This window comes from Lonchura striata, chromosome 2, assembly GCF_050655825.1.
Source record: "Lonchura striata isolate lonStrDom1 chromosome 2, ASM5065582v1, whole genome shotgun sequence".
NCBI lineage: Eukaryota > Metazoa > Chordata > Aves > Passeriformes > Estrildidae > Lonchura > Lonchura striata.
The window spans coordinates 6,215,258-6,242,139 of record NC_140704.1 but is presented as its reverse complement, the minus strand read 5'-3'; the positions used below and the strand labels follow the sequence as shown (position 1 = coordinate 6,242,139).

The following is a 26,882-nucleotide window of genomic DNA, read 5'->3' as shown; positions in this document are numbered from 1 at the left end:
TTTTAATTTGTTCTCTAGCACTGAAGCTTATGTGCTGCTCAATGCTTGCTTGCAAATGAAATTATCCAATCCTGACTTTTTTATCTTACCAGAAGACAGTTTTAAATGTATAAGCTCAGGCTCCCACTGGGTTCTAGTTAGCAAACAGCCACTTTCATTTAAATAGTGAAAATTGGTAATTTTTTAAAGGTTTTTGTTTGAGGATCCTCCAGAAAATTTCAGAGAAAGAAAAATCCTTTATGAAATTCCATGTACTGTATGTTTCTATAGGTGATATGGATTGAATTTCTTAGTCATCTTTCTGAAGCCCTGGGGCTTCATAAAAGATGACTAAGAAATTATAACTACAGCAGGGTTATAAATTCCAGGATCAGAGTTGCCTTGCACTAATCCAAATGGTTTGGAATGCTGGACACTCTGGCTTTATTTTAGACTCAATTCCATGGATTTAAGTCAGGTGAGACACTCTTCCCTTTGGCAAAAGTAATAAAACCAGCACAGGTTATATCTGAATTGTTTCCTGGTTCTTGCATTGCTCAGCCTGAGGGGCACTTGCAGTCCTAGAAGTAATGAAACCAAAATGGAAAGCATTTGTTGACAATGTTTTTGGAAAGGAGTTATTAAACCTCCTATGCCCCTATCCAAATATGTCTTAATTTTTTGCATTCTGTGTTGTTTTTCTAAACCTAAACTGTGGGGAAGAGCAGATGTATTCAGTGGATATGAGGTGCTGTTGGTGTTGATTTCAATGCAGAATGATGTGTGGTCGAATAACTTTAAGTATCTGTTGGATACCATAGTAATTTCTTTGCCTGTAAAGTTTTATTTGTATTACTCAAGCCAAATGTCTTGATATATCTTCGTAGCTAAGGTTCCCTTAAAAACAGGAAAACTGGTAAATTTAAAGACTATGTAATCAGCTCCTGTGTCATTCTCCCTGCTGATCCTAATAGGATGGGAATGGTGGAGATGAAGAAGAAGGGCTCAGCAGGCCTTCATACTGCTGAAGGTTTATTTTTACCCACGTTTAGAGCTGAGGAGCCATGGCTGGTTCTTCTATCTTTCCTTCTCTGGAATCAGCCTTACCATGATGGAGGCAAACAGGCTCCAGTCATGGGTTCCTGAGCAGGTCTCCTTGCCCTGACAAAAGCTTTTAGCATGGGCTGATTGTGTCAGATTTTGAGGAATGATGCTTCAACCAGGGCTCCTCTGAACTGTAACCAAGAGATCTGGAGAGAAATAGGACTTTATTTCCTGGCTACTTACATTTGTAGCTCAGAATTATCCATATCCTGTGGTGTGACAAGTTCAGGTCTCACTGCTGCCTGCAGTGCTTCATTCCATGGGTTCCTGAGTCTTGGTTGGGGCTTGGGACAGCTGCTTGTTTTCCTGAGCAGTGATGAAGGATTTCTTTCCCCTTTGTGTTTCATGGATGTTTTGATGCCTCCCAGGTCCTGTCTGACGTGTTCAACGCGCCCGTGTTCACCATCGACACGGCCAACTCTGCCTGTCTGGGAAGTGCTTACAGAGCAATCCATGGTAAGGCTGCCAGGAGATGCCTGTGAGCAGTCAGAGAATTTAATTTCACTTGGTTAATACTTGGGATTAATGTTACTGGGCATGAGGGGGGAGTAAAGCTGTGCACATCTGACTGGAAGGTCGCACAGGTCAAAGAGGGATTTTTGCTCTTAGTACGCTCAGATTAGGCCAGAGAATATAATTTACATTGTAATTCCAAACCTGGTGGCTGCTTCTCAGCCAAGGGATGGGGTGTGGGGAGTGGTGGTGCTGTCTGGGGAAGGTCTAGTACCTTCACGTGCTGAGTTGTTGCATCCATGGAAGAATACAGCCAGCTGAAGGTGCTGGTGCAGCCTGCTGCCCCAGTCTGTGGGCTGGGCTGTAAACTGGATTGCTGAAATGGCCAAACCAAACAAAAGGTTGATCCCAGCAAAGAAGATCAATGAGGGCAGGGACAACAAGACCTAGAATACTGCTGGCCAATATAAAACCTATAATTATCTTCCAACTTTTAAATATCAGGTTGAAAGATATGCAAGGTGTCCTGAGCTCCATGCACTTTTTCTTGTAAAAGCATGAATCTTGGGTTCACCAGTCATTTTGCTTGCTGTACTACATCACTCACTGTAATATAACAGTCCAAGCCCCAGGATTTACATGTTTATTAACTTATAATTAATACACGTGGGTGTGTGTTAAGGGTGGGCCATCAGCTATTTAAGACTTGAATCCCAACGATTAATTTTTATACAAGTATTTTAAAATGGTTTTTAATAACTTACAACTAGACAATTCAAGGAGTGTGGAAGTCCTTGTTTAGGTCAGCTTCAGTTAGCCTCAGTATTTTTAATTTGAATCTTTAGGATTTGGGCCTTAAGACATATGTAACTTTTCTACAAGTTCATGTAACACCATGGGATTGCAACAAGCATTGAAAAGATAGCACCAACCATTAGAAGAAATCAGCCAAGTTGTAATTTTAGAAGCAAATTCTGCTGTCACATTATAGCATCTAAAGACTACACAATCTCTTGCATTTGAAAACAGCAGAGAAAATTGCACAACCAAAACCTGAACTGATGTGTTTAATGCACCCAGCATTCTCTCCTCTTTATTTCCAGAAAAGGCACAAGGGTTCTGTCAGGCCAAGTAGGCTTTTGCAGGACAGTGGAAACACTTGGATTATCTTTATATTGGAAGCCATTTTTGCACCTTGTGGATCAAGTTTCCAACTGTTTTTCTTTATACTCAAACTTTGCCTTCTGCTTCAGAAGCCTCCCAGCACCTAATGCTGCAGGCAAGCTCCTTATCCTTGAATGCACGTGAAATGTGGAGCCACTAAAGATCATGCAGATATTCTGTGTGTAGAGGGAGAGGTGGATTCCCTCTGCCAGTTTGGCAGATGAGATGTGGAGGCTTGGCTGACAGAGTGTTTGAGGATTTCGGATGCTGTGCTGATGGAGGGACTCCTGGGCTCACGTCCTCTGCCAGCCAAGCCCCAGGGGGTTTGCTGTGTGTGTTCCCAAATGGCATTTTTGATTGATGCTTTCAGCTGCCTCACTCTTGGCCAGGCAAAGGAATTGAGGAAAACTGAGGACTTGCTAATATAAATGAAATACTGATAGCAAGAGCTCTTGAATAATATTACAATGTGCATCTGGGGTGTTTCCCAGTTAGCCTGGGGTTCTTAGCAGGTGTGCAGGGAGCTCATGAAATGCTGTGACTTGCTCACAAAGCAAAATGCTCTGGTAGCAGAACTCCCCAATTATTCTGCTTTCTTACATATAAATATATTTAATAATTTGTAGCATATTTTCTTGAAAGTGTTTTCATTTCTCTTCTTTTTTATGTTTAGTCACATTATGTCCTTGAATTCCTAGCTTCCATGTATTTTCATTGCTGTTTACTGTTGTAACCATAAATAATTACTGATATTGTTGAGCAGCATTTCTGCTGCTTACCTGTTCCCCAGGGTACAAATTGAGTGATTGGCAAAAACTCAATCACAGAGTCCCCACTTCCCAGGCTAGCTCATAGGAATGTAAAATCTTCTGCCATTTATCCTTCAATCCTGAATGCTGACCTGACCAGGGAAGATCAATATAATGTATTAATTTGCCAGGGAGTCAAGGCACATCCCTCATGGTGTTTTTTTGCATTGATCAGGATTGTGATTCTCATTGCAGGGCTCGTAGCAGAGAGGAATGTGTCCTTGGCTGATGTTGTGAAATTAGCACCCGAGCCTAGATTGGCTGTCACACCCACCCCAGGGGCTGAGGAGGTGAGCAAGTTTGGCCATATCATTTCCCTTTTCATTTCCTGTCTGCCTCAATATGTAGTGGTTTGCTAATTCTTCTGGTAAAATAGATTAATTTAGGAAACACTTTTTTCCATGATTCTTATTCCTTGTTGTAAAGACAGATTTGATTTTGAGAGGTTATTTGGTGTTGTAATGATACAATAATCTGATCCCACCATCCAGGTCTGTGAGGAATAAATTTTCCTAACAAGGTGTGATCAGACAGCAAAATGTCTTCCTTAAGGGACAGAAGAAGTTATAAAATAGATTGAATTTGGATACAGGTCAGTCAGGTTGTAACTGAGAATCTTGACAAAATAATCTGGACTTGTTTGCAGCAAGCAGCATGGAAAAAAGGGTGGTGATTGTGCCTTTTGGCTTCTTGGAAAACGTCTCCAAAAATCCTTCCTGTCTGTAAAGAGTGGTCAGCAATTGTATATAATCACTGGTAGCTCCTACCTGGAAACCATGGCAGCTGGGAGGATTCAGTGGGCACAGGTCTTTGGTTCTGTGCCCATCCTGTGAATTTTGGCATGTCTGAAAGTGAGGCTTGTGCTTTATGGCCCACGTAGACAAAGCAGAAGAGATGGTCATTGTTGGTAACTATGTGATTCCAGCCCTTGTAAAACCAAGGAAGGAATCATTGTCCCAGGCTCTCCAGTGCAGCCCTACACGTCTCACTCCCAGCCAAAGGCTTTAGTTTATGACAGCTTTTGAAATATAATGTGCAGTAAGAAATAAACAATACTATATTGCAAGATTCCTGGAGAACACATGTTTAAATAACAAAGGTGAATCTCACCAAGGTCTTCAGCTGTGCAAAAGCTTTTTTACATCAGCACAGCCTTACACACTGCACCATTTATGAGATTTGGAAGGGGCCTAACTACAGGCAACAAGGTTTTAAAGCTTTTATTTAAACTGGGAAATTAATGATCTGCCAAAACTACTAACTCCCAGCTACATGTGTAGAGGAGCACCAGATATCATGATGAGTAATAATAGAAATGATCATGCTGCATTGTGCCTGCCAGCGTATTATTTAATTATTAACTGAGATGGAGGAGTTCAGTAATCGAATAGAAGTCCCCTTCAGAAATATTAAGACATTGAATAATTTAAACTTGATTGATCTGATCTCATTTACCCAACCTTTCCCCCTCATTTTAAAAGATAAAATAATTAACAGCAGTGGCCTGTGCCACGTGTGTTGCAGCTAAAGCTCTCTGCAGGGAACACACTGCAGGAGCAGCTCCCTGGTGTCTGATTCAACCTCACGTGGCTGCCCTGTTCCCCCCAAAAAATGCTGTGTGCTGAAAAGCTGCCAGCCTGGCTGGGGTGGAGGTGGGGAGTGCTCAGAGACCTGCTTTTGACCCCTGGGTGCTGCTTCAGCTATAAAACTCAAGGGCACAGAATACAGCTGTCACTCACAGGGGCCTTGCAAGCACCTTGTACCCCTGCAGGGGCCAAGCAAACCTGACTGGAGAGATCACTGGGGAATGCAGCCACCTCTTTCTATTTTGCTCTCTGCATAAAATGGCCTGGAAGCTAAAAGAGTTAATTATCTCCTTCTCAATACTTCCCTTTTCCACATGGTTAGACCTGGCTCTCCTTACACATCTTTTTTTATTGGTTTTAAATGATGTACAGTAGTGCATTGTTGCCCCAGTAGATAGGAATGAATGACAGAAAGGCAGTGGCCAAACAGCATGGGAAGGAATAACCATTCCTGCTCTTTAGCTTAGCTTTCCAGCTTCATTCCATTAAAATCAGCTTCTTGCAATTACATATTCCACACCATTTCTTTTTTCTTCCTGCCTTATAATTTTGCAGTTGATGGTGGATTCCCTGGCTAGTTTCATAGCTGTGAAACTGCAGAAAGCCAGAGGGGCTGTCAGTAATACAGTGTGCTAGCATGAACAGTGCAGTAAAAATTCATAATGCAACGAGTCAGTTTGATTCTGTTTCATACAGAGCTGCATCTCCCTGTCCATCCAATTTCATTCTGTTGAGGTTAGAGCCTTTCACTTAAATGATAGTTCTTTTTATAAACTTCAAAGTCATCCCGAGGTTAAGTCCTGTCTTGCTGAGGAGCTCTTCTGAAAGAGTCTGGCTCACCAATGTGAAATTCCCCCAACCGCTTCTTTACATTTTTTGGACAGCTACAGCTAAATCTTGGCAGGGTGGAGAAAAAACAGGTCATAACACAGCAATCTGCTCTGGTTTCATCCTTTCTTCCTGGTATAGGTTGGAGACAATGTGTTAGATCATTGGAGAGAGGAAAACCTCCTATAGACAGAGGTCAGATGGGACAGTTTGATGTAGCTTCTCCTTCCTTGCCAAGGCCTGTGCCCACAGCAGGGGTTTCCAGGAACCAAAAATGCAAAAAGCGTTTCTTTGATTTCTGAGGGATCATTTGTGATAATGAATGTGATTTTAAAAAGCAAGGGCAGGGCACACAAAGCAGCTCTTCTGGTTCAATTAAACTGATGGGCAGGTAAAATGGAATAAAGTCACAAGATGGGGAACACAGAGCTTGTGGTGGGCGATGAATCAGTAGTTAGTGGAAACTGAAGTCTCAAAAGTTCCAACTTGCCTGGCAACAATGTGACTTTGTCCTGCAGCAGACCATGGTGCCTTGAAGAGACCATTTCAAAGAGGATGAATCCCTCTCTGTGGGCATGACCCCAGGTCTCTTAGCTGAACCTGATTTCCAGTATTTTTGTAGGACTGGGGTATTAATCTGAGCTTGTTTCTAATTCTGTCAATGCCTGAACAGGTCATGAGGTGTTCTGGTGGGAACCACTGTGGTGATAGTCCTTGGTCACTCACACAACCACACTAGCTCAAGTCAGTCATCTGTGGGTTAATCTGATGAATCCTTCTTCCTTTTATTTCAAAATAGCAAAAAAATAAAGAGTCATTTCACCTCTATGGGGCCTCTTCTCTTCCCTGAGGAAAATGATTAATCAGAACCGCTGAGCATGACAAAAATAACCAGGAGATTCTTGAGAAATAAATAGATGTTAACAGACAGAAATAATCTGTTATTTTAGCATTAGAATTCAGATCTATTTTAGTAATCTATTAAAACAGGGATGGTTGGCTAGTTGGTTAATTAAGCAAACATAAAACATGAGAGAGAACATGATTGTCTGGGAGCTGGTCACTTGTGTTTATACAAGCTGTGTGACAGAGTGCAAGATTGGTTGTGATATTGTCCTGTGAGGTTTTGTAGGGAGAAGACATAGAGCAGCTCACTACCTCTGGATGTGTGATTTTTGATTGCATTATTGACTCTGCTGAGATGTATTAATCTTGCAAAAATTCAGGAAGGGAAAATGTAAACCTAACAGGTTTTCTTGACTTTGGTGAATTGCCTTGTAAGTGGGTGGATTTATAGAAATGACCCTATTACCCAGGAAGGTTATAATGACTTATTTATTGATTTAAAATAATTATATTTTGTTGAGTTAGATTTTGGAGGGGAAGGTTGTTTTCTAGAATTGGTTTAGGTTGGTTATTTAGTGCAAAGTAGGTAATAATAATACAACCACAAAAATATAATAGGTATTGATAGAAGTTTGATTAAGGTGATTTGTGTAGCCAATAGTTTTTTTTAACTGATTAAGATAGGCTTGCAGAATGGATATCTGAAGTAAAGAATGTAACTGTTTCAGGTGTGGTTCCTTGGAGAAGCCTTGAGAGTATTTTTTGAACACTTTTATTGTTTATGCTTTATGAGTATTCTTTCTCTGTTAAGAACAGTGAACTGCTATGATTTGAAAAATAAAAACAACCCTTGATTTCTTAAGCAAATCTCTGGGTAATTGGACTTTGCTTTAAAAAAAAAGGAATCTATCAAAAGTAGCAAGTGTTTGTGAGAGACTGATTAATTTTAATCTATTCAGGGTAGATTAAATGTACTTGGGTAGATTAAAATTAGATAATCATCAGCATCATCTTTGTGATTTGTAAATTTTGAATTGCTCCAGTGATTGGCTAACAGAGCATTGTAGGAGATAGGAGGATCCATGTGGATTTTCACTTGTGGTAATAATTTGTAGCTGCTTTTGCTCTTAGAAGGTGGCAGGGACAATCTAAACAGTAAAAGCCCAGTTGAGTACATAGGCTGGTAATGTGATGAGGTGTAGTAACAGGATGACACATTTGATTTGTTCTGGAGAACAAGACAGCATTGTACAATTGCATTTTTCAGACAGGGCAAGTTAAATTATTCCCTGTTATAATGTATTATTAATCATTAGCATTTTCTTTAGTTGTGGGACTGTCAGAATGTGACCAAATTGTCCCAGGAGAGAAGTTTAGGGTTTGTAAATGAAACAGTCAGAGTACTGTCAGTGTTGTAGAGTAGGCTATAAAGATAAGCTGGAGAAAGGACCATAATTAAGCAAGGACAATTAAATTATGGTCAATAATAAGGTTTGTGTTGTGATACATGTAATTACTTTTATTAAATATCATGGTTTGATAGATTAGGTTTGAGGCTACGGCAGAGAGGGAATTTATGTCCTTGGGTTTTTATGCATTATTGAGAGTCCTTTATTCCCTTTGGACCTCAATTATAAAAATACATCTATATAATTGCCTCAGGAAAGAGACTCCCAGAATTGCACAGGAGGAGTTGCCCAAGGTTCTGTGGAAGCACTTCAGTCATGACAGATGTGGAGAATCACCTTCCACAGACACACCTGGCTGCACACCAGGCCATGCTCTGGGTTGGTGCTCTTTGGTTTTCTTCTCTGTGTTTCATGGGAGCTGCACTGCCCCAGCCCCAAACCTCAGCTGGCATGAAAAATACTGCTTGTGAAAAGCCTGTGGTACTGCTGCACTTATCAGCTATGATGTACTGGTGGTATTACAGCCAAATTCCCTGAGGAGGAGGAATTTAAGGCTTTGCTTATCCCTCTGAGCTGTGCAGCTTTTTACCCCAAAGAATAGGAATAGAGTACAGGAAATATTCTTAACTATTTGTTTGCATTTTTTTTTTCATGTGGTCCATAATGCAGGATTCATTTACACTAATGGCTGAGAAGCTTATTGCAAATGCCTGAATTTTCTCAATTAGCAAACAAAGTGCTCAAGTCCAATAAACAGGGAAAGAAACTGTGTCAGTAAATGTAGTTGTTCATTTGTTTTGACACATTTTACTTTAGAGTGATGTATTAACAATAATACTTCCCAGCCTTCTGGTAAATGCATTGTGTGTATTTTGTAAAAATACTGATGGGCAAGTGATATGGAGCCTGCTTTCTCAGTGCCTGAGCTCACTTACCAATGCAGCTTTGCTGTGCTGAATCTTTGCTGAGAAGCACTTAGCACTTACCAAATTTACAAAATAGTGAAGTAAGAAATAGCCAGTCTTCATTACAGTTGCTTCAGTGAATAGAGGAGCTGGTTTTGTTTGAAATGCTGATACTCCCACTATATCCATGGTTGCCTGCTCAATGTTTTGTTTACTCTGATGTGCATATTTACCAGAAATGGGAGCAATATTTTCATGTTCTTTGGAAACATGAAAAGAATATATATATATATATATATATATATATATATATATATATATATATATATACATATACTTCTCTGAGCCCTCCAGGCCGTCATGTAGTTACTTAAAAATACCATGCTGAGTAATGTGACATTTCATAATAGTGGTGCATTTTATTTCCTAACCCCATAAATCTGCATAAACCTCCAGGATCTCAGTAATCTCAGTATCACTGTCCTGTGGAGAAGAGGAGCTGGGGCCCACACGTGTTAAATGCCTGACCTGGGGTCACTGAGTGAGTCTGTTGCAGAGGCAGGAGTGAGTAGGACTCTGCTTTAATCAGAGAAAGACACTGTAAGACTCAGTCACTGTGAGTTGGCTTTAAAAACCATTTTCTGATGTCTTGGCTAACAAACAGTGTCTTTTTCCACTTGCTGTGGATGCTTCTTTTCTTCTACCCCTTCATATACTTAATCTGTTATAGAAATGTAGAAACGAAACTTTAATTTCTATAACATCTGGTTTGCAAAAAGGAAGGAGTTGGTCAAAACTAGATCCATCTGCAGAATGTGTCCATTAAATCACTTCCACCTGCTATTGTGGAAGGTGGAAATGGGAATGAAGGGAGAAATCCAATTTTCACTAGTTTATCTTAAACTATTATTTAGCAGAAGGGAAACATAAAAACTGGGTATTTTGCCATCATTTGAAAGAGAAAACAAAACCCCACCATTTTTTATTTCCTAGAAGAGAAAACTTTGTGATTTCTATTTTTTCTTTTAATCTGGGAAAGTGTGGCTGTTACAGACACTGAGGCTACTGCAGGACTGTACAGAGATCTGCCCAAGAAGAAGCTGGTCTCCTACTACATCCCCATAGTTTACACCTGAAACATTTTCCTCCTGAATTTTTCATACATGTGCACACACTGTTGTTGGCTCTCCTGAAAAGGATATAGTGCATTGAAATGCTAGATCTGTCTTACTGATGAGAGCAGTAATTCAGTTTGCTGGGTATGATTCATTATGGCTCTATAACCTCTCTGAACCTGGAGCCAGGAGCGAGGCTGCCCTGATTATGAGTCAGTGCAGGGGGCTTGTGGACCAGACTGGCAGCCTCTAGGATTCACTGTGGCAGGGATATGACCTTGTGGAATCCTCCTAGGGACTGCTCAAGCCTGTAGCAGACCCTGCACTGGCTCCTGGCATTCCCTTCTTTGTGCTGGAGCCAGCAAATGTGCAAAGCTGTGCTGCTATGGCTTGTCACAGCACTGATTTTATTAACACCAGAGGGAGGAGATAAGGAGAAAGGTTCATCTCCAAGATCTAGGTGAAGTACAGTTTTTGGTTGGAGCCAGAGCAGGGATTTATTCAGGGTTTCTCATCTCATGGATCTCACCCATATCTGAATGTGCAGGATGTGTCTGAGCCTGGGGTTTTGAACACATTTGAGTCTTGATTCTTCTTTTTATGGTTGCAACAATACTGTACCTAAAAACTCCTGGAAAATTCTAGCTAGGAAAACACAAACAAGCTACTCAGATAGTTGGTTTTGCTGTGGATAGAAGCTGGGTCTGCATTTGTCCCTGTGGGCCTGGGGAGCAAGGAACATGGCCATGGAGCAGACTGTGGATGGGCAAGGTTGTGGCTGTAAAGATGTGTATTAGAGGAGCAGCTCAGACAGGTACAGGAGTCTGAGAGGGAGTGGGAAGTGCATTTTGGAAGGGCTGGTCAGCACATTGGCCAAGGAGGACCTGACTGAGCTGGAGGGTGCAGTGGGGTGATTAGTGAGGCAGAGGAGGAGGGGACAGGCAGTGATCCATCCTGGGGCAGTGGAGGGAGGCAAGGACAGGAGTTCTGCCTGGGTGATTAGCACAGCTATTACTGAGGGGGCATGTCACACTGGGAGAGGTGACTTTAGCTGAGCTGCTTCTGCTGGAAGTAATGACTTCTTATAGCAAGAATCCAGTCACAATAAGAACAAGCTGTGCGTGTCATAAAATTAAGCTGTAAAGGTGATGGTAAAAAGGACTGTGACATTTAAAGAGGGAAAACTCTGCAGCACTTTCATGAGCAAATTAGGGAAAAACCAGCCCAAACCTTCAGGTACCTGTGAAGATGCTGCATTTTTCATGTCTGAAGATGCTTTTTAACTGCAGTGTAATTTAAAAATCTAATTTTTCAATGAGACGTATTTATTTCTTTTTCCTTTTTAGCTCTATCGTCCACTTTTGAAAAGATATGCTGAGCTTGAACAGAAGGTTATCTACAACTCAGCCTCTTCTTGTCTTGTGAAATAGAAGCAAATAAAATTTATTTGTTGTCTGAGCGGACTCCCAAGGAGAAGATCAGAAGAGATTTGCTCAGAATTTACTGGAGCTGTTTAAATCATTTTGTTCCTCTTTGTAGACAAATAATTTTTAAACGTCTGTGTTTGAGTGTGTTGGTGGGGAAAAAATTACATTGTGATTGAAAACCTGATTAAAAAAGCATCATATTGCTCTGTGTGGTTGTGGCCTCAATTTATCTTAGGTACTTTTCAGACTGTGCTTGCTGTTTCAGAAGAGCTGGGTGACAAAGTCAAGTTCCTTGTGTATGTGAGTCACTCTACCCATCTCTGTCAGCTTTGATTCCATGTGTTTGGCATGCCAACCTCTGCATACCTGTCTAGCAAAGTATCTTAATTCCTCAATTTCTCTTGCTTAAATGTTTTGAGACTATCTTTCTGTTCATCTGTAACTTGGAGATGTTTATATCTTTGCCTACACAAAAAGCATAAGCACATCGACTTAATCTCATCTTTCTTTAATATGTGGAGGAGGCTGATTAAAGTCTTTAAAGACTCCCTGGGATCCTCTGAGAAGGGAAATTCTTGTCACATGATACTATGGAAAGCCTGTTTTGTGATAACACATGATATGGCAGGGGTTTATAGATTGTGGAAAGCACAGAGATCTTGTGTGATACAGACACCACTGTGCAATGTTTGACTTGACATCAGTTTTGTAAAAAAGAAAATAAGAGACCAAACATGGGAAGTTTCATACACCTCCTTTCTGCTTCAGAAAGCAGAGTTAGTCCATCTGCACACCAGCTTGGGGTTATTCTCTTTCTTCCTCCTCTTTGGCTCCTTCTTCCTCCTCATGGCTGTGAAATTCTGTGTCATGCTCTGCTCTCGACAGGGCAGGGAGATAATTTTTTTTTTCTTACAATGCCAATATCCCATTTCTTTCTTGGAGATCTTGAATAGAATAGCTTGATGGTCTTGCTCTGTTGCTATTGTTTCACTTCAAATGTTTTAGTCCAGATTAAGTAGCTTCTAGCTGAGAAAATCTTAGAAAATGTGAGCCAGGAGATCTTTCTGCAAAGATGTGTGCAAGTTGCAGAATTTGAATGACATCCCTGTGCAAGTGGGAACACTTTACTGCATTCTGTGGAGCTGGTATCTTTCTCTTAGGATAAAATTTCTCCTGGGAATAAAGGAGATTGTTTAATGAAAGTGGCTGAAGCCTTTCTTCCCATTCTGTAGAAGCTGTAATGTGTCTTGGGAATAAGCCAGGGAATTGTAGAGAGTAGAGGATCTCTTTATTGACTGGGAGCTGGATTGTGCCTCTGCTGGAGCTGGATGACTCAAATTCATATTCTTCACATTGTGGAGGCATAGGAGCACTCTCTCTGTCCCTGCCACATCCTGTTGAGAGTGGGAACCCCTTGCCATGACTCACCTCTGGAGTGGCCAGGGAATACTCACAATCCTCCTTTGGTCTCTCTTTTATATTTAATTGCTCCACTTTTGAGTACAAACAGTACTTTTTTTTTTTTATGACTGAATAATCACAACTTCTCCTGATATTAGCATGATTACTCAGGAAGGTCAAGAATTACATTTCTGAGTTGCTAAAGCAGGCTTCTTTTAAGCAATTGCTTTAAAAGGTGGCATTAGAAATACACATCTATCTCTTTTATGTGCTTATTATTCTGGGTCCAAAGGTGCAATGCTAAAACATATAATATTTCTTGCAGGCCTCCACTGTCAGCAGTTGCTTTGTCATTGAGCAAGGCTATAGAGAAATGCAGAAGGATTAATTAATGCAAGTTAAACAATGCCCGCTAGTTTGAGCTGCATTGCCATCATCATTAGCCTGAAGTTCTGCCAGGTTCCTGGTTGCTTTGATGTCAAAGCTAACCACATGGGAAAAGGGTTTGGGGAGGTCACAATCAAAGAATGGGTCAGGTTGGAAGGGACCACAGGGCTCATCTGGTCCCACCTCCCTGCTCCAAGAAGGTTAACCCAGAGCACACAGCTCAGGATTGTGTCCAGAGGCTCTGGAATATCCCCAGTGAGGGAGACTCTACACCCTCTCTGAGTGATCTGTTCCAGTGCTTGGTCACTGCCCAGTAGAGTTTCTTCCTCATGTTCAGGTGGAACTTTCTGAGCATCAGTTTCTGCCCATTCCTCTTGTCCCATTGCCGGGTGCCACTGAGGAGAGCCTGGGCCATGTCAAGGCTGAACAGCCCCAGCTCCTCACCCTGTCCTCATATGAGATTCTCCAGACCCTTGATGACCAAAGGAAGGTCTTCCTCTTGACATTCGTTTACCCTGGTCTCCTGGGCCAGAGATTCCTGAGCTCTGGTCTTGTTGGTGAAGACAGATGAAAGGAAGGCATTCAGTAACTCTGCCTTCTCTACATCTCTCAGCTTTGTGCAGTTTTGGTGACAATTTCTCGAGTAGTGCATTAGTTTTGTCAGGGTGAGGTGATTATTGTCTCCTGTAGCTTTCTGGCTTTATTTGCTTGTGAAATGGGAGGCTCAAGATCAGTTTCTTACTCAGCTGAGGAAGATTAAAGCCCACATTTCCCAGCTCATAGCACATTATAGAACATTTCTACTTAATATCTTGGCTCCTAGCAAAGTATTATGTGGTGCTGGTAGGATATTGTCTGGATGATTTAACTACTTTCTGGGCCTGAGCTCTTCTCTGGATAAGGAGAGGAGAAGCTTCCTTGTCTGCTGGGCTGGGGCTCTCTGACATGTCCCACACTAGCACTAAAGCACTGTGTCCTCAGGGCAGCTGATGCATGGTGTGTTGGCTGTAGGAGCCCCTGAGAAAAGACTCAGATGCAGGGCTCTGAAGAGTGAGCCACCACTGAATTATAGTATTGCTGTGGTGTTGGGTTTATTAGGGCTGGCCTCTGAGGAACAGAGTCTGGAGTACAAGAATTTGTAGACAAGCTCTTTTTTTTTCTAGCTCACCCAAGTTGCACATGTTCACTGACTAGTGTCTGATAGAATAAGACTCAATAAATCTGCTTGGAAGGTCCTTTGAAGAAATTCTGCTGTAAGACTTCTACTACTCTTTTATTTTTGTCCTTCTAGGGAAGTACAGTAGCTCACCAAGGAAACACAGGATCATGCTCTCACATCCCTTTAAAAAAGTGATGGAAGGATTTGGTGCCCTTTGGTTTCCAAAACCATGTGGGCTTTTTGCCAGCTTCTCTACCTTATGGTACTCTGGTTGTCTAGAGCAGAGGTGGTGTTACGGTATCAGCTTGAATTCAATTATCTTGGAGCTCTTTTTCAACGTCAGTGATTCCATGACTTAACAGCTTAGCCAAGAGAAATCTAAAGGCAAGGCAACAGCTTCTACCTCTAAATATTTGATAGAGGTTGATTCCCTTCCTCCTCCACTGGGCACCTTACTGTTCTTCAAGGTGAGCAACATGGCATGCCCATCTTGCCTAGATGAAAGTTCAGCTTCTGTGTCTAAATATCTGATGAACTATTCCCAGTCTAGAATAACTTGATGGAAAAATGATCTCACCTCCTGTAGAAAAAAGCAAACCCTTGACTGCCACAAAGAGATTGTTCACTGCTGTCTTGTCTGCAGCTCCTGTCCCACACAGGCAAAGCTACTCTAGATTGGATGTGGGTCATGGAATTACATGGAGAAATCCAAGCACCTTTCCCAGCTAATGGCCCTGTGCTCTTGCCAGTCAATCAGAGCTTCACTGGATTCACCCACAAGCTCTTGCTGTACAACAACCCAAAGACAGTTTTCTTTGCAGCCTGAAGTCTTAAAAGTCTGTGATGCAGCTGGAAACAAGATGTTTGCTTTTTCTTAAGGGATTAGTCTGAGAGTTGGAGCTCTGATTGAATAAGTGATGTACTGAAAAAAAAAAATCTATGCTGTGTCGGTGCTTTAATAAGTAATTGAGCTGAATGCTGCCGTGTGTGATCCCAGGGGGACCTTTTTGTTTTTCAGCTTGCTTTTCCTTTGGAGTCGAGCTACCACTACAGATCACAGAACAGTGCAGTGAGGGATGTGTATCTAAAGCCACAAAAAGCCAAAGCAGGACTTTGAACAAATACTTTGTTTTATCCTCATTTCTATTACCTTTGTCCCCAGACCACTGCATGCAGGTTAGGGGCTGAGGGGAAAAAACGACCAAAATTTTTGAGATCTAAACTGTCTGGTCTTGGTGTTGTCATCAGTGCCAGACCACTTTAGAATCTCCTCTTTAAGAGAAAGGGACTAATTTGGATTTTTCTTCTAATTTGGATTTTCCATGTAACTTCTCTGATTTTGGTTTTGGTGAAATCTTGACCCTCATGTTAAATTTGCATTTCAATGCAAATTGAAATTGCCAAACAAATGGCAAAGGAAAATAGGCAGAACATTCACTCATCTGGTACCAGGGCATCACTGTTCTGTGAGGAGCATTTCCCTCAGAAGCTTCTCTGAAGGTGACTGTAGTCCTGAATTCCATGTGGCTTGAAATTTTATACTCCTGGGCAAATTGGGTACAAAATCATGTCTGCACCAAAGAATCTTACCTCTTCATTACCTTCAGTGCATTTTGTGCAGGTCAAAAGCACTATGTGATGTGCAAGGTGAAAGAAGTCTGAATGAATTCTTTGGGTAACCCCTTCTCACCTTCCATACTTTGCGGTCTGGATCAAACCTCTTTGCTTGGTCCATTCAGTGGTTTAGCTTTCAGCCATCACAGCTTACATTGCTAGAATGTAGTAGTTTTAGATTATTTTTCCCCCCTAGAACCATTTTTTTCCCTCTTTCACAGCAGATAATTACCTTTTCTTGTAGATGATTTACCTTGTTGGCTGTTTCCACTTCTGGGGGATGCTGAGAACTTCTCTTATGTGACGCTTTGCTGAATTCCAGCCCCAAGAGTTATTTTGCTTTTCTTGTTCTTCTTCTCTGCTGCTTCTAAAAGTCGGCCTTGACAAAAAGAACAATGTTTCTGTGGTGATCCCAGGCTTCTGAGAACGTCTCTACCCATGTGGGAACTCAGTGACTTGGTTCAGTGTTCTGGAAGGACAGACTCTGAGGGAAGGGTGAAGAAGCAGCTATCGCTGCCTATGGACAGTGCTACAATCTCTGACTCCAGTCTTTCCCTGAGCTACCTCATCCACTGATGAGCTTGCCCATTAGACATGATGTTCAGTCACCAGCCTGACTACTCTGGGGATATTATTAATTGTGTGAGATGTTTTTTGCTCTAATATCTTTAGATGACAGGTATTTGTGACACATTCTTGAGATGCTTTTATTTAGTATATGTTGGCAGAGTACTCTGTAGTGCATCCATCTGGTTGTCATTCCACTTTTAGCACCTCATCAGCCAAACAGGAGTCTGGTCATTGAGGTGTGGGATTCATCTGACCAGTGTAGACATCTCTGATTGCTGTCATATGGGCTCCTTTAGCAATCAAAGGAGAGGATCACGAGGGAGAGGAGTTTCTGGCTGTCGTTCATCTTACCTTGTGGCAGATGTCTACAACAGATCAGGTGATTCGTCTCCCGAGTGAGCAGTTTCTCCCTACTGAGTAGAAAGGCAGTGGTGTGGAGAATATGACAGAAAAAAACCTGGTTTATCTTGTGCCAAAACTCCTGAAGACTTGATTGAAAACTTCTCTGAGCTTTGGAGACAGGATTTGTCCCAATTTACCACTCTACAGCTGGAAAGCTTTCTTGTTCCAGGACTGCCCTGTCTTTACTGTCAAATCCGTGAGACTGACCTCTCCAATTCCTCTCAGACTTCATGGAGGTATCCAGCAGACACAGTTTGAGAGCTTTGGTACTCACATTTTTGCTTTTTTCCTTTATTTGCATGCCCTTGCTTGTGTTTTTTCCTTCAGGCTGGACTCTCCCAGGCATTTGTGTTATGCCTACAAGCTCAGAACCCTGGTTCAGTGAAAGACAGCTCCCTCAAGACTGAGACAAACTTTGCACAGGAAAACAAAGGAAAACAAAAGTCTGCTCCACTTGCTGTTTGAGGACACTATTTACTCTCTGATTGACATGTATGCACTACCCTCCTGAAACCTCAGCTCTCTTCCAGGTCTGATAAATTCTGGTGTTTTGGAAGATGGAATTCTCCTTAAAAAGTCATCCAAGCCATGCTGTGTAACGACTTTGCTATCACAGCTTATACCACCTGGGAGCATTTCTTCACGTGGCTGTCACAGCTTGTTAGGTTAGTATGGGACATTCTCCTGTCATTCCTGGAATAATTTCTTTGCTGGGTTGCTGCTCTGCTTGAGGACAGTTGCATATAGCAGAAACACCCTTTTGATCAAGAAAGATGTTTTTGAAAGGCAACAATATGTTTTCCCAATTTTCATTTCTCAAGTTAAATTATTTGGGTCCCTGCAATTGCTGTCCCTTAGAAGAAACACCTACCCAAGCAGAGGAAAGAGAAGACATTGAATGCAGCTAATCCAATATGTGATTTAGCCAGAGACTTCAACTGAATGAATAAGCAAATAACCTGCATTTCAATCCCTGCCTTGCTGTGAAAGTATTTTATTTTCCTTAGAGTGATTCTTGGCTCACAGCTGTTTTTCATTTGTGGAAGGTGTCCCTGCTCATGGCATGGGGACTGGAACTAGATGATCTTAAGGTCCCTTCTTACCCAAATCATTCTGTGATTCTGTGTTTGGCAGGCTCTCCCAAAAACCTTTCAGCACAGATTCGTTTTGCTGTTTGTCCAGTGAATACAGATTTTTTTTGTGTTGGTCTGTGTTGTGTGGGGTTTTGGCATGATTTATTAATGGACCGGTTAAACCAGTGTTGCTACAACTGCCCCTGCCTGTTGTAAACCCTCCTTGTTCATGGCCTTCCACAGAAAGAAAGATGAGCCTCTGTGGGACAAAAGGCTTCCCATGAAGACTAGAGTAAATGTTAGAAGGCTCTTTTCCCTTCCCTCTTGGCCCAGAAACTTTTTTGTAACTCAGGTTTGCTGAGTTGGGTTATCAGGCAGTGCTGGATTATCTATGGTATGAGTGGTTTGAAGTGAAGGATGCTAATGTTCAGCCAGATTGTCTGGATGAGAAATCACTGAGCTGAGACTGGACAGGCAATTTGTATCAGGTTCTGCATTTTGTAATTTATACTCTGAATCTTTAAATGACAAAGTAAATTAACTTGCTCAGATGACTGAGAACCATGTTTACATGGGTAGGGAGAATTCGGCTGTACTCAGGATTCTTGGTGAGGAGACCCTGGCACTCAGAAGCTCTCTTTTTTCTGGCCTGATGTATCCTGACTTTTTCCTCTACAGCAGATCAGGTTCACAGCAGACATGGAATTTTCTCCCTCCCTGAGCTTTCTTCAGCCTTCCAAAGGTGTTCTGCAAACTAGTACCTGGAGTCAAATCCACCAGGCAGGGGGAGAACCCAGAGCTCCCTGCTCACAGTGATAGACTGTCATCCTCAGGCTGTTGTCCAAAATGTTGCCTGCTTTGCATCAGTTAGACACAAGGCTCTCTTTGGGGGCTGAGTCATGGTCCCTCTTGGATCTGCCTTATACTAGAGTTCAACCTTCAGCAGGAGTAAAGGAGGTGAAAGGTAAAAAAATGCTATTATTTTCACATGATGACTAAGAGCTGTGAATATGACCTGGCCATGAAGAAGGTGAATGTTATCCTGGACTTCACCTGTGTGTCTTTCCAGTTGAGATGGAGCATTGCCTCATGCAGAACTTTGGTAAGACCCAGCCAGATTTACTCTCTTGTGCTGAAGAAAGAAGAATTAAAACTGGAATAGGTGAAGGAGGGGCTGGTACCTTGATCAGGGGAAGGGAAGGGAAGGGAAGGGAAGGGAAGGGAAGGGAAGGGAAGGGAAGGGAAGGGAAGGGAAGGGAAGGGAAGGGAAGGGAAGGGCTGTCCTAGGAGAGGAGGCTGAAAGTTTAACTTGCTTTGCCAGAAGCATGAAGAAGTTAGGTTATTCAGTAAAACTTATTTGCTGCGTTACTCAGTAAAAGTCCTTCAGATTGGGGGTGGAGAAAGCTCTTCAAGCCAAAGAACAGTGTTGGCACATGAGCAAGTGACACACACTGATTGGAAATTAATTTGCCCTGGAAATTAGGAGTGAGGTGGGGGTGACCTCTTGTACTCTGTGTAGTGCCAGGAATACAGAGCCCCACACCTGCAGCACAACATGCTGTAGGGTGTAAAAAGGTGCTAGAAATCCTGTGTGAAAACTGGTTTGGACCAATAGTGACCTTTAGAGGAAGTGTTTGCTGTGTGGACAGAACAGGGCTTCACACTTGACCTCTTCCTTCTTGACTGTGTTTGGTTTGTGGGAAGGAAAAAGTAAGGAAGGGACAAGTAATGGAAAACTTCCAACTCTACTTCTTAATATTGGGACATGTAATAGCCCAGTTTGATATCAATTTGTTGGGCTGGTCCTCTACAAACAAGAGGAATTTACCTCACGGCAATCTTTCTTCACTAGAACCCTGCAAAAGGAAGTGAGGTTTAATTAGCAATTTAAAGTGGACAGCCTTGAAGTTAATGATATTCAATAAAGAAAAATTGTTTTAACCTTATTTGCACTTTTCAATTTACTTATTAGAGGCCATCTGTTATATTTTAAGCAAGAGCACTGGGAGCTAAACTCTCAGATTGTCAAATGAGGTTTTAACTGGCTAAGCAGAAGGGGAAGAACAGGCTGCCTTAAATGAGCAGTTAGGCTGTTTTTCTTCAATTTCTCACTTTTGTGTCAAAAAGCAAATGTTTCTTTCCCTTTCAAGAAACAGTCAAGTTGCAACCATGACATCTGTTTTTACAGGTGCTGATGAGTCTTGGCCAATGTCACTTGTCCTCAGATCTCAGATATGAGATCTAACATGGATGAAATTCAAAAAGCCAAAAGTGAAATGAAACTGGTGAGGGTGTGAAGGGCAGGAATAAGGATTTCTATATGTAAATCACCAGGAAAAAAATAGGAACATATTGATTTGCTGCTGAATGTGTTGGAACCTAGTGACAAAGGGCGTGGGGAAAGCTGAGGTGCTCTTTGCCTTTGTCATTACTGGCAAGGTCTGCAACCAAACCTCTTCATTTTTGTGCCTAGGATTTAGGAGAGGCAGGTGCCACCTGTCACAGGGGAGGATCAGTTTAGGCACTGGTGAAGCAAAAGGGGCATACATGGGTGCATGGGACCAGGTGGGATGTGTTCATAGTTGATGGCATTGCAAGACTGGTCAGTATGATCTGTGAAAGGTGGGTGTGATTATGGAAGGTCCCCAAAGACTGCGGAAGAGGCTGATGTTGAAGGTCATCCTCAAGCAAGGTGGGCCTAAGAAACTGCAGACTGGTCAGCTTCACCATTTTCTCCATGAAGGTCACAGAGAAAAATCTCCTTGGGGACCATTTCTAGGCATGGGAAGGCCAAGAAGTCACTGTGGAATGCAGGGACCTGATCTCCATTGACTGTCACAGGATTTTGACTCTTTAGTTTAGCTCTCTGAAGCTTGAGCAGATTCCCACCATACCTCTGAGAAACTGGGTGTTTTTCCCGTGTTCCTGGCCAAAACGGGAACCTTTGATAGGACAAGAGTCAAACCTTGGTCTCCCAGGTCTCATGAGAATAATTTAAATACTGGTCAACCCATAATTCCTCCTAGAGGTTTGGGAAAGGAAAACAATGTGTGTTCTCCATATCTACTGATGAATGTATGGGATCCAGTGCAACTACTGCAGTGCACCTGGGTTTGGGACTGTGCATTCATGAATGGTTGTTTGAATGCAGAGGTGTTGCTATAACACATAAACTGTTCTTCACCTGAGCAAAGGCTCTGAATCCTGGTCTCTGGGGAATTTGGCTGTGGTGGCTGCAAGGTTGCTATGCTCAGATTGGGGTTGGGATAATCCCTTTAATCCCTTTTGCAAACGAATGCAAATTGTGATCGATGCCGTGGAGCAGCAATGTAAATTGCTTCAGCCTGAATCCCTCTGGAATGGAAACCTGAAGACAGATCCCACAATTGCTTGAAAATTTAGCTCTCAGGCTGAAGTTGTGAGGTTTTTCTCTCTCTGTGAGGTTTTGTGTGTATCCCAGATTTTATGGGGACTGATCCAGCAGCTGCTGGTGGTGCCAGGCTTGCTCTACAGCCAGCTGTGATTCTGTCCTGCGTGGTAAGTTATGGCAACAGGAGGGAGAAATGATCCAAACAAAAGAAACAGGGCAGAAATGTAAACTAGATCACGTTGATTCATGACACCACTTGATCATTAGGAAGAAAATCCCCACTAAACCAAATGAACTATGAAGTATCTGTAGCAGTGAAATCTGGCTGCCAACAATGTTATTGTAAAACACAGTCATGGGTACTGTTAGTTTGCTGAAAGCACTGAGGCTGAATGAGTGGGCAATAAAATAGCTTTTATAAGACCTGTCTTTTGTGTCATTCCAAGACAAAAATGCTATTTGGTGTTCAGATCTATAGATTAAAAAAATCTCCACACCACAACTTGGGGTGACTTTTGTTTTAAGACTGTTTTAAATTTATAACTGAGCTGGCTAAAATGCTTTTCATCAAAGTACAAAAGTTTCATGCTGTAATTAATGGCAAGTGATATCTAATGCAATAAAACACCATCATTTGAGTGTTCTTACAAGACTATTTATGACTGGATATTGAAACTGATAATGATTCTGCCATTTGTCCTCATAATTTATTATTCCAAGGAGAGGCAAGTGGTGTTAAGGGTTCACGATCCATTTTATGGAAAGAGTGCTGAATTCAGCTTTTTATTGGTGTAAATGACAATGTTTGGCTCTCTGTGGAAAATGAGCTTGTGACAGTGAGTGCAGGCCCTACGGAGGGGTGGAGGTGTTGATGCTCTTTCTTAGAGAGCTGAAGCCTCTGGCTGTGTGATCTGGTTGCAGGTAGCCTTACTGGGAACCATGCAAAGGCTCAGTTGCCATCCCAGTAGGATCCCTTGGCAGACCAGGGCAAGATTTTTCTGAAAACCTTCTACCTGGTTTCTCAGCTAGATGATATCTTGAGGTACCACGTTGGGCAGCCAAAGCTGAATTCCCTATAAGGAGCCTAATCCTAAGCCCATGGAAGATAATGGAAAGAATTAATGGCTCAGGTAGAATCTTGTGTCAAGCCAAAACAAAACTCGACTCTGGAGGAGACTTCCCTTGGTCTTGTAAATTGCCAGCCAGGCTGTGTCTCTGTGAGCACAGTCCTTTCATATTGTGCCAGGCCAATTTATGGAACTCTCAGGCTCTGATCCTCACCTTATTCAGGCTCATGGAAACATGGAAGAATTTCTTTCAAGTCAATGTTGATGCAAATAATTGAAAATCTGGAGGAAGTCAGACCTTATCTTTTTTTTTTTTTTGGACTGCTATCTGAAAAATAGAGATACTTGTTCTGACAGATTCTCAGCCCTGAGACTACTGACTTTTGGTTTTCTCCAGCCTGCTGTTAATTTGCTGTGGAATAAGGTCCTGTAGGTAAAGATTTGCATTTCCATCAATAGTCCTAGCAGCAACCTAATGAGTTTCTTGCCGTTTTGCAAATCACTTGCAGTGAATCTGATGGCACAGAGTCAGGGAGCAGGATGTGGCCCATTGTCTTTGCTTTTCAAGAGCTACAGTCACCTTCCTCTTCCCTTCTGCCTCCCCTCGTTCATTCTAATCAGTGTGTCAAAAGGGAAGTCGCTCCTTTATTGGAGGTTATCCATGTCAAGGGAAGTTATGTTTCCATCACTACCTGGGGGCCCATCAGCAGATGAAGATGGAGAGCACTGACTCAGAATGACTTTAAAGCAACACCCAGCAGCAACTGAAGACAAGAATGTAACCTCAGCTGACATTTAAAACAACCTGATTCACAAATAAAACTGTTCTGCTAAATTATGCATCTTTTAACTCTTGGCTGTTCTTAAAGGAAAGGGACTGGGTGAGTGTTTTCTGTGTGTGTCTCTGCTTTTCCCTGTGCTGGGAGCTGAGTGACAGATGCACACTGATGGAGCAGAGTAGATTGATTTTTGTGGCTGTGGTGCTTTATGCTGAAAAGAAATACAGCTTTTAAAATGATGGAAGGCCCCTTTCAGAGAAAAAAAAGTGAGGTAAACGGGTAAGTTTTGCTGAATGTCCCTTAATTATCTGCTTTGAGTTAAGCATGTGCTTAAATGCTTTGTTGACCAGCATTGATGGGAGTACACTTAACAGTAACTTTGAGTTGAACTAAATAATGGCTAAAGAAAAAGCAAGAAGAATAAGATAATAGGGAAAAGGAGGAAAAAAAAAAGCTATCTCTGTTTTAGTTATTGAAACCAATAAATAATGTGTGTTTAAATTTTTTTCCCTAATGGGACAAACACAGCTAAGTGCCATTGCTTGAGCACTCCTCTCTTTTCCCAGCTGAGATGTGGGGATGGTGAAATGCTGCTTGGGAGTGGACTACGAGTCAGCAGTGAGCCTGGGCAGCCAAAAAGATGAAATCCATTCTGTGGTGCCTCAAACACATCAGGACCAGCTGGTCAGAAGAGGTGATGGTCCTGCTCTACTCAGTGTTGGTGTGGCCTCATCTGGAGCACTGTACGCAGTTCTGGGCCCTGCAATTTAAGAAGGGTATGAAGGTCTTTGAATGTGTCTGGAGGAGAGCAACAAAGCAGAGGAGGGAATGTCCTGTGAGAAGCTCTCCTCTCCTCTCCTCTCCTCTCCTCTCCTCTCCTCTCCTCTCCTCTCCTCTCCTCTCCTCTCCTCTCCTCTCCTCTCCTCTCCTCTCCTCTCCTCTCCTCTCCTCTCCTCTCCTCTCCTCTCCTCTCCTCTCCTCTCCTCTCCTCTCCTCTCCTCTCCTCTCCTCTCCTCTCCTCTCCTCTCCTCTCCTCTCCTCTCCTCTCCTCTCCTCTCCTCTCCTCTCCTCTCCTCTCCTCTCCTCTCCTCTCCTCTCCTCTCCTCTCCTCTCCTCTCCTCTCCTCTCCTCTCCTCTCCTCTCCTCTCCTCTCCTCTCCTCTCCTCTCCTCTCCTCTCCTCTCCTCTCCTCTCCTCTCCTCTCCTCTCCTCTCCTCTCCTCTCCTCTCCTCTCCTCTCCTCTCCTCTCCTCTCCTTCCTTGTTGCCTTCCTGAGGTCCTGTGGCCAAACGCTTGCCAGAAACAATTTCCACAAGGGAGATGCATTGACTGACCTTGAGCAATGGCTTACCCTCCAGTTTTCCTTTAATGGCTCTTATTCAAGACTTCTGGGGAGGGCAGAGGGAAGATGAAAGATGCCCCATTTGATTTGGGTATCACTGTATTAGTTCTCCTATTGCAGCAGCACTGAACAGCTGTGGGTGTGGATCACTGTGACATTGCACTAACATAGATCAAGTATCAGGTTTGGACACAAGAAAATGCAATCCAATTTTACACACTGAGTTGCCTGTTTGCTACTCTTCTTTAGGTTCTTCCTGTGGCAGGCAAGATAGAGAGTCACCAAGACCTGTTTTCAAAGTGATGTCCTCTGAAGCAGTGCTTCTGTCAGGTTTCTATGTCAAGATTCTCTTTCTGTGGGTTCCCAGAAAGATTCAAGCATCACACATGTCAAGGGAGCTGTGGTTTGCAAGTGGAAGGGCTGACATAAGGGAGTTGTTTTCATATTTATCCTCCTGCCCTGCCTCCCAAAAAGCCTTGAACATGGCCTGAGTCACCTCTGATACCTTTAGCTTGCTGAATTCAGTATCCTCATTTCTGGTGAGTCTCTGGTTTGAAAATTATCGTTGATTTTAAGAAGAAATCTTATGTCTCTAAGAGGTGGAGGGGGAAAATCACTCCTTTTAAAATATGTTGATCAGTTGAGATCAGTCTGTCCCATGGGTGGGTTCTGTGAACATGTGTCCACATCATAAAATGGCAGTGCAATTTAGCATGACAGGCAAGAGCCTTTTTAAAGGTTATTAAGGGGATACAGTGGCTGATCTGCCTGTGAGAGCTTGCACAGATCCTGGCTCAGGCTGTGTTTTTGTGTTTCTGCATCTCCTACACTAACTAGCAATAAAAATTTAAGCTGTGTAGCAAAATTACTTTTGTTTCAGGGGCCAGGCAAATGTTCCAGGTTTTGTGTTTATTTATAGGAGATGAACTCGCTTGTGAGATGGGTTTTGTAATATTGGATCCAGCTTTACCCAGCGCTGAGCCAGATCCAGGGCTTGCATTACTGGCAGCTGGTTTTCATGGGAAATATCCTCCTGCTTCAGAGGAGCACAGGACACGGAGGAGGGCGGTGAGGATGCAAGAGGTGATGCAGGAGACACATGGCCCTGGTTTTCCCCTACCCAAGTAGAGTCCTTTGGTGTTGGACTAACAGGACAAGGAAGAGCATGAGCTTGTAGAGAGGTGACAGTTGGTGTCTTTGAGGGGACCAGAGGAAATGTCCTGAATTTCTGCTAGGAAAGGTTTTAATTGAATATTGGTAAAAATTTCTTCCCTGAAAAGGCTGTCAAGGATTGGAAAAGGCTGCCCAGGGCAGTGGTAGAGTCACCATCCTGGGAGGGGTTTAACAGATGTGTAGATGTGGCACTAAGAGACATGGTTTAGTGGTGGAACTGGTGGTGCTGGGTTGAGGTTTAGGCTTGATGATCTTAGAGGTACTTTCCAACCCAAATGATTCCATGAGGGATGAGGACACAGGGCTGTTTTGAGGTGACAAGCTGGCCCTCAACCAAACACAAAACTCTATGAAGACCATAGAAACCTCCAACACCCCAAAATGCCCGTAGCGATGTGTCAGGCAGGGGTGACCTTCACTGGCACAAAGGTTGGTTAGATTCCAGGTCTTCAAGGTCAACAGGGACATTTACAATAATGTCATTGCTGTACCACTCCTATGGCCTTTTGGGACCTGGCCCTGCCCTGTCTCTGACGGCTGCAGTTGCTCCTAGGACCTACATCCCATCCATACCATCACAGGTGCTGAAGGTCAGGCCACCAACCAGTGTCCCATTGTCATGTGGCCTCACCCCAAAACCCTTTTGCTTTCAAAGCCCTGGGAGAGAAGGACATTTTGTTCAGAAGTGTTTGTGGAGGTGGTCTCAGTGCCCGGGAGGGGACAGTGCACTCTGGGGTGGGCTGTTTGATCTCCTCTTGCCTGTGCTCTGTGTTGGTTCCTTGGTTGGGAATCATCATCCTGAGAAATACAAGGGTGCCTGTTTGCCATTCATGGAGCAGTGCTGCTCCGATGACACAGCATACATTACCCAAAAATTCACTGGAGGACAGTGAAGGTGATTAGGAACGGAAGAAAGCTGTTT

General features: G+C 42.7%; 1 protein-coding gene and 1 long non-coding RNA gene across 5 annotated transcripts in view; one reads left to right on the top strand and one right to left on the bottom strand.

Annotated features, from left to right (window-relative positions):
- Positions 1 to 11,829, top strand: part of XYLB (xylulokinase) — an 82,224-nt gene extending 70,395 nt beyond the window's left edge. For 3 of the 4 annotated variants that reach the window (XM_021555296.4, XM_021555299.3, XM_085572919.1), the window contains 3 exons: positions 1,452 to 1,539; positions 3,705 to 3,799; positions 11,545 to 11,829. In XM_021555296.4, the coding sequence (XP_021410971.2) occupies positions 1,452 to 1,539; positions 3,705 to 3,799; positions 11,545 to 11,628 (267 nt within the window). In that variant the 3' untranslated portion in view covers positions 11,629 to 11,829. The remainder of the gene's footprint in view (positions 1 to 1,451; positions 1,540 to 3,704; positions 3,800 to 11,544) is intronic. The other variant, XM_021555298.4, reaches the window with a different exon arrangement.
- On the bottom strand, positions 305 to 19,422 carry LOC146768103 (uncharacterized). Its single transcript, XR_014953202.1, has 3 exons — positions 17,108 to 19,422; positions 16,440 to 16,565; positions 305 to 1,559 (listed from the first exon to the last, which is right to left on the bottom strand). It is a non-coding gene; the product is annotated as an uncharacterized LOC146768103 (long non-coding RNA).
- Positions 19,423 to 26,882: the final 7,460 nt, after the last annotated feature.